Source organism: Sinohyriopsis cumingii, chromosome 9 (genome assembly GCF_028554795.1).
Source record: "Sinohyriopsis cumingii isolate HCF-2022 chromosome 9, ASM2855479v2, whole genome shotgun sequence".
Taxonomy (NCBI): domain Eukaryota; kingdom Metazoa; phylum Mollusca; class Bivalvia; order Unionida; family Unionidae; genus Sinohyriopsis; species Sinohyriopsis cumingii.
Genome location: NC_142969.1, coordinates 59,635,772 through 59,647,973, shown reverse-complemented (window position 1 = coordinate 59,647,973; position 12,202 = coordinate 59,635,772). Strand labels below are relative to the sequence as shown.

The 12,202-nt window shown below is 33.5% G+C and overlaps 1 protein-coding gene across 6 annotated transcripts in view; it reads right to left on the bottom strand.

Moving 5' to 3' along the window:
• The window catches only part of LOC149791897 (thrombospondin type-1 domain-containing protein 7B-like), a 151,674-nt gene that overhangs the window by 103,429 nt on the left and 36,043 nt on the right, over positions 1 to 12,202 (bottom strand). For all 6 annotated transcript variants that reach the window (XM_089970409.1, XM_089970412.1, XM_089970411.1 and 3 more), the window contains 3 exons: positions 9,441 to 9,652; positions 8,012 to 8,210; positions 1,911 to 2,115 (listed from right to left, as the gene is read on the bottom strand). In XM_089970409.1, the coding sequence (XP_089826535.1) occupies positions 1,911 to 2,115; positions 8,012 to 8,210; positions 9,441 to 9,652 (616 nt within the window). The remainder of the gene's footprint in view (positions 1 to 1,910; positions 2,116 to 8,011; positions 8,211 to 9,440; positions 9,653 to 12,202) is intronic.

Here is a 12,202-nt window from a genome sequence, read left to right as displayed (position 1 = left end):
TTGGTGACAGTGCACAGTGAGTAATAAGGCACTGGTGATGATCCAGAAGTGAAATCTGTGTTCTCTGTTTACAGTCCAGAATCTCAAAAACAATGCAGGTCACCCTTTGACAAGAACTTCACCATGACGTCATCTTTGAAGGTATTTTAGATTAACATATGATTTGTATTGACTGTCACACAGTGGAAAGGTTAGTACTGAGAAACAAATGTAGAGAACATATAGTAAAATTAATTGTGTTCTTTGTCCATATGCAGAGATTAACCCTTCATATTTATGTGAAGTATTGTTAAGTATTGTCTCAACTTTTAATTTACTGCTCAATTTTCAAGTACAAGAGTGAGTGCAATTGAAACCATTAATAGTAAATCAAATTTTTATGATCTGATTCACCTGGATTATGTTTTTATTTTGGAGTAAATCAATGCAAGGTGAATTTTAATGTACGATCAGGGCTAATTTACTGCCAAATTATCCTACATAAGAAAAACATGGGGTTATAGCTTTGCACTGTCTTTATAATTCACTTGAAGAAATGTAAGGATATTAAAACATTTATTTAGATTAAGGTAATATAAAATATGTGTCCATTTTTGACATGTTTGCAAATTCCCTATGGTTGACAAGAAAACTGCTGATCTCCAAATTCTGGAAATTCTGACTACATACCAATTTTAGATTTCAATTTTCAATCAGCTCCAGGCATAATATCTTCGGGTTTATTGGGGAAAATAACATAAATATGTACTGTACTAATGAGATCCCAGGAAATATGTACTAATGAGATCCCAGTAAATATGTACTAATGAGTAAATAAGAAAAAGAATATAGTTCTCCATAAAAATGCATATTTCAAAATACCTTGAACATAGCTGCAGTTAGTGTGATGTATTACATCACTCTCATATTCTTCTTTATAAATGTGTAAAGTGCTATTGAATTATCATTTATGATTTGACATGTTTTGAAGTTTAAAAAATCCCTCTGCTCTAACATTTTGGTCATATAACATCTGGTGCCATTTTTAAAACAAATTATTGGCTGGTTTGCTGCCTAAAGGTAGTATCGATTTAAATAATAAGAGGCAAATTGTCACACTAAAGAAATCATTGTTTTCTTGTGAAATGTATCATTTATACAGTTGCTATAAATAAAAAATAAGGAAAGCACATCGAGGTCCAGGATGGACAAATGTACTTGTATGCTATTCTTATGCAGCAATCTTCATTTTTAGAATATTCTCAAATTTATATGATGAGTGTGATTAAAGGGATGACAATAAAAAACAACTTTTTATTACTTTAATTTTATTTAATTTTATAATGTACCAAAACTGCATAATCCATATACAGGTAAGCATATGTTTCTCATTGAATTTTCACATGAGCATCTCGAAATGCAGTTAAACTTACTAATCATTTTGTGCAGAAATGATTTAAACACAATTCATACTGACATATAGCACAATACCATTCATTCAATGCATTCTGAAAAAGACTGCTCTGAGTAAACCTCCTGTTCATCCTCTTTAAAAAGCAAATCAGCTCTTCCAAAGTTTATTGCAGCATCAAAGAATTTGATGAAAACAGACCACTCTGTACATCATGTAATGAGTGGCAAGTGTTATACTGTTTTTCAATACAAATTGTGTTGAAATAGTTCATGCATGAAATGAGTCTAGTAATTTTACATACATTTAAAGACACTGATGTGAAACTTCACTGAGCTACAGACACAGACATCAGTGCTGTGTGGAATGAACTATATTTGAAAAAAGTATAATGATTAAGCCAAAAGTATAATGGTTGCCATGTATGCTTATAAGAGGAATCGTGTTATAACAACAAAAGGTCTGGCTGTAACAAGGATCCAATAATGTCTTATAAGTTTTATGCAAGGCAAAAATGTACCTTTGATCATTAACAGGTTGTCCCTGTTTATTATAACAGTTCACATGTCTCTTCATTACACCATTCCCACACCGTTTTTTCTTGTCTGTTGCCTCACATGGTTCTTCCCAAGGGTCAGTCTGCCAAACATATACCGCACACTGAATGGTTGTAGGACATGACTCTTCCTCTTGCAGTAGTCTGTTAGGGGGACAGGGTGCACCATCTGAATTTTACAAATATATGTGTATAGTGTGATGAACCAAACCAAATCATAAAATTAAACAAATGTTTCAGTAGAGTACAAACCCTGGATATCAATGAACAAAATTTAAGACATATACCAGTATTATTTTCAGTTCAGTACAACAAGTAAAATGTTTATTTCAGAACATTTAATACACAATTAGAACCATTGCTGCCATCAAAGAGATACATGTAACAGCACACATGTCCTACAATTTTTATGCGAGGCAGAACAAAAATGTTGTCGCATTTATGATACAAAAAGAGTACAATGAAACCTCTGAACCATGTCCTGGGAACATACGGTTGTTGCATTTTGAGTAAGAACTCAGAAACAATTGAGAGTCACACCCATATATATATATATATATATATATATATATATATATATATATATATATATATATATACACACACATATACACACACACATATGCATACATACACACATGGTTATTTATCATGAAAAGACAAATTTAGATATGCAAATGCAATTGACCACTGATTCTATTTTTATCCCCAGGGACTTAGCCAGTGGGTCATCAGAAAAAAATTTGAGATCTCCACTCTGTAGCTATGTAATTTGTATACACTTACTGTGCATGAAAAGACAAATGTATACATACAACTGACATTTACCTTGAGGGACATCCCTAAATCCAAGGGTTTAGACCCTAGGTCTTGACTAAGTTAATATATAAATTCCCACCTTTTAACAATGTATGTACTTCCTGAGCATGAAAAGAAACATGTATGCATTCAAATGTTATTGACCCTGGGGTCCGTCTATACCTCCAGGGCCTTACCCCCACGTCATAAGTTGGAAACTATTGAGATCTCCACTTTATAGCATACATACACATACTCTGCATGAAAAAATATCTGCTGATATGCAACTGAATTTCTCCCTTGAGTTCATTCTTATGTTTCATGGATGAACCTAGATGGACCAAAAGTTAAGAGGTGTGTATGACAGTGCAGGAATGTGGGAAATACGTGTGTTACACAATCTAATCATGCATGCAAAAAAGACATGGCATTTTGGTCCTTTACCCTCTACCTACTTTATGTCTATACTCTTTCAGAATACCCATATATAGTCATATACCCATATATAGTCAGAATACCCATATATAGGCTATCTTGACCCTGGTTCATCGAAGCCATCTCCATGCATGATTGCATTGGATCATGCCTTACCCATATAGTTAACATATGTTAGCATGTGAATACAAATTCACATGTGTATTGAAACTGCAAAGGGGAAAGAAAAGCTTAGAGAACATAGCTGCTATGCAATTAATCTTGGTGTCAATTAGCTTCTAACCTAGACATGAAAAGGACAAGTCATTTATTTGAACATTATTATCATCTGAATCTCTATTTTTAGCAATGGTGGCTAAATCTGATGGCAGATAGGTATTATTTTCACATCTGAATGAACTTCATGCCAGAATGATTTCTTTCAAATTTGCTCAGATTCTGTTTATCGGCTTTTGGGAAGAATTGCAATGCACATTTGGTATGTATATTTGATTTAATTTATATTTTTTTGATTTAATTGCTTGTTTCTTATCTTTTTAATATTTGTTTTTTAAATTTGATTCCATTAGATGCTATTGTAACATAATTTTATTTATTGCATCTATTATTTTCCAGAAATTCAGTTCAGTTTTTCGAAAACCTAATATTAGAAGTTGGTAGATTAAGCTGACCTAGATCCTGACCTTATTTCATGATTTTAAGTAAACAACTTTTTTATATTTATTTTTTATTCTTTCTTAGTGTGGGATTGAAATCGAGGTTGTACTGGGAGTATGTGACTTTAGACATAAATAGCTTTTGCATTATTATTTTCTGGTTTTACTCAAATTGCGCAGTAGCCAGATTTAATAGCGATGTTTGGGAGATAATTTCAGTTGGGCTATAAACCATTAACACTTAAAGGTGTTTTGTTGTGAGCAGTTTGAGATGAAATTCTATTTGATGGAACTATTTACTATTTTCCCTGGGAATATTTACGTGCTCACACAGAATTCTTGGACAAAGATATTTATTGAAAATTTTATTTGGAATTCAAAACTGGAATATTATTTTATGTGGTTCAACAAGTAACTGTTGACACTTAAGCACTATACTGACTACAGCATACATCATTGTCCTCCATCTCGGAATTTCTTCGGGACATGAACTCAAATTCATTAGAACATTTTATTACTAAGACTTCTAAGTTTTAATTCTTGGATTATCCTTTTTTTGGATTTGATTCTTAAAACTAAGTTCTTTTCCTCATTTTTACCTTGTTTTTCTATGGAAATAAATTATTTGTTAAATTTTACATAGCTTGTCGTCTTCACTTTATTCTTGTTACTGTTTATGAGAGCCTAAACATGTAACAATAATGGACATCAGACAGATGACTGACAACACACGAAGGATCACATCATAATACACTTGGCCAGGTGAGCTAACAATGGAAAATAAAAATGATTGTATATGGTGGCTTAAATGCTCTTCATTCTGATGTCATTAGTGCAGTGTAATGTCAACCCTATGCATCCTTGCTACATCATCAGCTCTGGGTTTCATTACTGCATATAAAGAATTCCTGACTCTTTTTACCTATGCTAGAGCTGGGTACAACAAAAAACGTTGTACCATAATATTTCTGAACATACTGCATTGCATGCCATGGTAAACTGCAATTATATTAGGGACCAACAATTTAATGCTCTGAGTCAGGAACATGGAACTTATTTTTAAATTTCCATCTTTAAACAGCTGGAACAAATATCTTGTTTGGATTTATAGCAAAATAACTCAAGATAAAAGAAAAGAAAATATATCAGCGCAAAAACGAAACTCATATCCCCCCAGGAAATTAAATGGTCAGTACCTTATTTGCATATTGTATGTTGACTGCTGCAGCAGTTGTAACCTAAAAACTGGATCCATAGTGGGATAATTCAGCTTACATTATAGCTGACACCATGTCAAAGACATTGTGATGAAATCAGAGACAGCATCTTGACCGGACGTCTTACTAGGAGTTACATAATTTTGGATCTCTAAATTGGCTTCAAAGGTATTTAATCCTTGTGCAAGCAGGGCTTCTGCTGAAGGGCATATTCAGGCTGGATACCCTGTAGCATGCCAAGATGGTGTGAAGAAACCTGGACCCAGGCGGAAAGAACATCAAACAGTAGGCATGTCGACAAATTAGGGATGAGAGAAGCTAGATCTTCCGCTGGGATGGGCTAATACTTTAGGCGGGAAAATGCTTCATTCTTAGTCGTAAACACGCACAGACCCACTAGTGAGCTGCTAATTCTCGGGGGAGAGAGACGTATTGTCTAGTAAAGCAGGAAGCTTATGTTGAGGAGGGAATTTAGCTAAAAACCACTTTGAGACTTAACTCGTAAAAAGAAGGGAATTGAACTGGGTAAACAAGCTTCTCAAAGGTAAGACGGTATCATGGCCAAGTCTTTGTGCTTGATTTGAGTAGACAGTTGAATATATTAGAATATTGAATCCTCACGAATAGTTGCATTTATTAGAATATTTAACTGCATCATATTTCTGAATTTATTAAATAATTGAATTATGACATGTACTTAAACATCTATCAGAACGTAGATTGAGCACTATGTGAAATTAGACGGAGTTGGATTTATGTGCATATGTATTTATATGTATAATTCTGTAATTCTTAGGATGCATGCAATAGGAATGATTACATAATAATGATGGGTAGATACAGTGTGAGTGTATTACATCAGTAATGATATTCGTGTGTAGAGTGCAAGGCATGAATGCGATAAGTGGAAATTTATATGTACATAGTGCCTGGTAAAATTGTTCACCCATTAGTCTGATGGAAGGTCCATGAGAGAGTGGATAATTTCAAAGAGTAGAGAAGGGAGACAAAGGTGTACATCCCTTATATTTCTTCAGAAAGCTCCCAGTGTGCCGTGAGAGTCGGTGCTGAGGTATTCCAGGGTGTACGAAGTGACGACACCAAGAGAATAAGAAGGAAGCCAAGGAGACTTCCAGTGTGTACACAAGAGGCACAGTGTACAGAAGGAGGAAGAGGAAGAAAGGAGGAAAGAAGAGAAATTAGATGAGTACTTGGGAAAACTCACTGAAAAGAGACTCTCTCACAATAGGACAGTAATTTCTATATGACGAAGTAAAGAGTAAAGGACATTTGATCAACCTGGCCATTATTGTATTATGGTATATTGAGCTGAAAATTTATGTCCATAAAATTCTTGCATTCATATATTTGATAAAATTGTTATTTATCCAACCTTGAGTTGTTATATGTATTTAGAGAGTCGGAACTGCTGACTGGGGGCTCGTGAGTCATTAAATTTTAATGCACACCTTCTGCAGTATTATTTATAATACCACAGTGGATACTGCAGTGGATCAGCATTATTTATAATACAGCAGTGGGGTTGTGACAGAGAGATTGTTCTTAAAAGTGGAAGGTGCTGACCCTGAAGCCTACAATTTACTAGCTACACTTAACTGATATACCAGGCAGGGAAACTTTGTTTGGATACCAACACACAAGCAAAATATTTATCAGAGAGGGCCAGTAAATATAAAATGCACTTACCCAACAAATGCTTTTTAGTAGAGATGAGAAATTAAGGAAAATTCAAACAGAGAACAATTGCTCTGCTACAAAATATTAGTATAACAAAAGAATACCTGTATTTAACACATTAAAATATGGGTCCACAGAGGAACAAGTGGGTTAAAGGACTCACTGTTGCAGATTACTGCCATCTCATGGCTGTCTGTGTTCTTTCAAGTCTCAGGCTTGGCCAACATGGGTACGTGAGAAAACTTGCCAGTATCTTCCCATGTGTTTGTGGTTCTTCCCAGGGTTTCCCTGAGCTCTTCCTCCACCAGGCTGTTATGTGTATCATGTGCTGAAAAATGGCATTAACACCACCACAACAACAACACTAACATACTCTGTTGTTGTTGTTGTTGTTCTAGGGTTTAATGCCATTTTTCAGGACAATATAGGCTATACATGGCGGCCAATATAACTGGTGGAGGAAGAACCCTGGAAAACCCAGGGAAGAACCACCGACCCATGAGAAGCTACTGGCAGGCTTTCCTAACATACTCTAATAAATAATTAAACAATAACATTCTTTTCGATCTGAAATTTTTCCAAAGTTGAATTTGCTTGACTATCTCTCACAACATCCCAACTGGCTACCATGTGACAAACATGTGATACAAGTATCATAAATATAATTATATATTATATTTGTAATATTCAAAATTTATTTGTGACAAATACAACTGTTTTGCAAAAGAAACTAATTTTGTAATTCATTGGTCATGAAAAATGGTAACATTCTGTTAATATCACCAAAATGACTCATAGTACTGGTACAGTGAAAAAGTACCATGGTATGTACCAAATAACTGAAGAATACCTTGGTAAATGAGCATGCTGGTACTAATACACATCTCTAATCTAAGCAGTTGGTAAAATTGTCCCATTCTGCACAAAAGCCATTGTAGAAAAGGATTGCAGCAAATGTAATCTATATATCTAAATTGAATGTATTGCTTTTATCAGTGCATACACTTTTTTCTTGGTGGTATTTTACCAAACAATTTACAGTGTATTGTGACAGTTGTGTTATCTTACCCCATGGGAGATAACTCATTAAGACAAATGCTACATAAGAAATTTCTTGCCACAGTACAAGCCAAGTTATTACAAAATTAAAATTTGCTGCAAGAAAAACAACTGATAGCATTAGAAAGTGAAGAAAGCAAATACATAAAGCACTGTTTATTTACAAGACTTCGACAGATGTGCTATCATGTCCATTAATTACCTTGACTAGATCTTGCAAGGACTGTACGATATCGTGTCCTGATGGCAGGTTGCTTGTGTCCCTCCTGACAAAGATTGGGACACTCAGTCCATAATGACCACTGGGACAGTATGCAGTCATTAGGACATGGAATGTTGCAGTCTTCCTTACCATCTGGACGCTCTGCCAGTTCCTGACACAGGCTATCTGCAACCCTGTGCTGTTAAAAAGAAAATGTTTTAGATGAAAAAAAAGCAATGAGTTGATTGGTATTTAACAGCACACCAACTCAAAGTTTATTTTATGATAAGGCAATCAGAGAAAGTTGCCTAGATAACATGGCAACCACACACATTGCATGGTCAGAATTCAAACCCTCAATCTTTATATATCTTTATTTGACTATTGCTCAAAGAGGTCATAACAGAATGATTTCTTGAAAGTTATTAAAAAATTAAATAATTTTTTCTCTGGTAATCATATTTATCAATTTTTTTTGCTGCTTTTATTTTTATTTAAAGCAGTTAAATGTCAGAGATTAGATAGTTCCCTGTGCAATGTGAACAGATTTTAAAAATAGTGCTTCGACTTTATTCAGATTATTAACAGTATTTAACATTTTCTAGATAGAGTTTAAGGCTTATTGTAATTGTTGCATATTGTTCTCTTTTCGATGTAACAATGCGGAGCATATAGCTGTGATATGCCTTCTTATTAGTGATGCAATAATAAATGCACATTAAGAGTCACACTGACTGAATACTGCCAAAGCATATAAAAACAAGGTCACAATAACCATATGTTTCAGGATGATGATTTTGGTCTGGTTAAGATACAATTTATATTGAAACTTTCTTATCTGCATACTCAGTGATGGTCATTAGCAAGAGTTTAGCTGTTATAATTAGGACTTGCAGAGTTTAGATGTTATAAATAGGTACTTCCAGAGGATAGATGTTATATATTAGGACTTGCAGAGCTTAGATGTTATAATTTGGACTTGCAGAGTTTAGATGTTATAAATAGGTACTTCCAGAGGTTAGATGTTATATATTAGGACTTCCAGAGGTTAGATGTTATATATTAGGACTTGCAGAGTTTAGATGTTATAATTAGGACTTGCAGAGTTTAGATGTTATAATTAGGACTTGCAGAGTTTAGATGTTATAATTAGGACTTGAAGAGTTTAGCTGTTATAATTAGGACTTGCAGATTTTAGCTGTTATAATTAGGACTTGCAGAGTTTAGATGTTATAATTAGGATTTGCATGTTTAGATGCAGAGCTTGCAGAAAATAAAATACTCCGATATATCAGAGACTTATGTTTTAGATGTTACATTATGGTTATTAATTTAATTAAACTGTGTAGCTCTATCAGAAAGAACATTTGCATTATACATAAGTTTATAATATTCCTATTGTTAACCCTGATCAATGAGATATACGTACATTAAATTTGTTGATGCAGGCAATAGTTCTATAGGCTTGACCTAGACCACACTGATGTGGACTGTTGGGATTCAGCAATACACAGGAAGCAACAGTCACATTCCACTGATAACAGGGTTGGGGGTCACATGTCTGTGTCTCACTTAGATGGGGGCAGGGCTCACCGTGACCTTCTGGTGGTGTCAGAACTTCTCGAGTACGATGTCGTTGTCCTGAAAGATCAGTGCAAAACACCTACCTCTGAACAACTCAAAAAATCAAATTATATGTTAAAATCCATGTTTGGTCACGTCCAATGATGACTGAAAAAGACAAACTTTACACTCTAGCACAACAATGGCTACACTTAAGTGTGCACATAATAAGGAATTGACACATCTTCATATAGAGAACCCAATGATAAATCAGTTTGAACATAACTATAATAATAATAATAATAATAATAATAATGATAACCTTTTAATTTAATCTGCCATTTTCTTTGCGGTTTTGAGATATTTTTACTACAAAGTATCATACTCAAGAGTACGCAAAATAGCATGTCAGCACTGATGTTTGAACTCAATGACTCACAATCTTTGGGTCTATCATTGTATTGACTGAACCATCCCAATCCTTATGAAGGAATAATAATGCTTTTCTTCCAGGGGTACAACTCATTTAGTCACATATTAGCTAATCTATATGCCCTGGTAATTAAATTTAGTGATGGAAATTATATGCCTTGGTAATTAAAATTGGTATGGAAATTATATGCCTTGGTCATAAATTTGGTGATGGAAATTATATGCCTTGGTCATTAAATTTGGTGATGGAAATTATATGCCTAGGTAATTAAATTTGGTGATGGAAATAATATGCCTTGGTCATTAAATTTGGTGATGGAAATTATATGTCTTGGTAATTAAATTTGGTGATGTAAATTATATGCCTCAGTAATTAAAATTGGTGATGGAAATTATATGCCTTGGTAATAAAATTTGGTGATGGAAATAATATGCCTTGGTCATTAAATTTGGTGATGGAAATTATATGTGTAGGTAATTAAATTTGGTGATGGAAATTATATGCATAGGTAATTAAATTTGGTGAAGGTAATTATATGCATAGGTAATTGAATTTGGTGATGGTAATTATATGCATAGGTAACTGAAGCATCATGCTTTCAGTATGGTTTGATACTCAGCTTGCTTTACTTTCAAGTGGTAGCTGATTTCATTTTGTTAACCCAAATGACTTCTTCAAGATTCAAGATGTTTAATTATTATTCCAGGCCAACAACCCATATATCAATAATATAATTTATACAAAGACAAAATCTGTCACCTGATGTGCACATACACATATTATGTTTATACAAAATATTGTATTTTCTTGTTGATGCAGTGTATGGTATATAAATAATGTAACTGTGAATAACAAAAGATTTTGTGTTGACATAAAGCAATATAATATTTCTAGAGATCGATTATTATACTAAGATTTGTCAAAATATTTACCTCTTAAATTTGATTAATACACCAAGATTTTTTAAAATATTTACCTCTTAGATTTTCTTTACATATTAAAATTGCAAGACATTCATCTGCTATAGAAGTTAAACTACTATAATTACAGAGACAATATGCAGTAGTCATATCTACCAATCTCTATATGAAGTTCATGCCTGGAACATATAACTCTTAAAAGAGCTTTATGGGCAAAAACAGGTACCGTTATAAAGATATAGGAAAGACAGTTCTCAACATTTAATAATGTTTTATAATTTTTATAATACTTATCATGACAGTTTTGAGATAATGATGTTGCAAATACACAAACATTTCCAACATCTTGAGATTTCCAAGGAAAGCCAAAGTCAAAGCTAAATAATAAATCTCTCATATTTAATGCCCATATGTAATGCTGATGTAACATGTCCTTTATCAGCTAATGATTTAAGCATTTTGTAGCATTACGACTCTTATCCACATGTAGCAATGTACATCAATATTGAATAACCCTAGAGCTACACGTAATGACAGTCTGCTACATTATCCATGGGCAATATAATATTCACTTTAAATGAGATACATAGATATTGTGTGCAGAAATGGTTTCGAACACTTTCAATGCATTCTGAACAAGTGTCCCCAAATTTTAGAACAATAATATTATATCAGTTTTATGATAGTATCAAATATTTTAAAAGTATATACACAACTAAAGTACAAAAATTTCTGTGAATAATAAAAGATAACAATAACTGATTGATACTCTCAACTACTAATGTTTATTTAGTATAGCTATATCCAGGATAATTTGGCTGTAAACACAAGACCCATATATTTGTGAAATGAAACTACCAATTTGTGCTCCATTTAAAAATTACTGTTCATAATTCTTAAAGGTTCTCCATTGCAAAACACAATAAATTTTGTCTTATCAAAGTTATCTACCATTCCACTTGTTTTACAAAAGCTTTCTATTATTTGTATGTGTTGTTGCAATGCTATCGCTGTATTGGTGCATTTAGCTACATCATCAGCAAATAAGAGTGCTAAACATCCAGGAATATTTTCTGAAGTAAAAAGAAAAACTTATTCCCCAATTTTCTCTCAGTGATCGGATCAAATCATTAACCAACAAAGAAAATAATAGCGGATTCAAACACAACCTTGTCTAGTCCCCAGCATGCTGTCAGAGTATTCTGTTGAGCCAAATCACTGCGAGCTAGAGTACACTGAATTTAAAGTAAAAAAACCCCAAAATCCCATTGATAC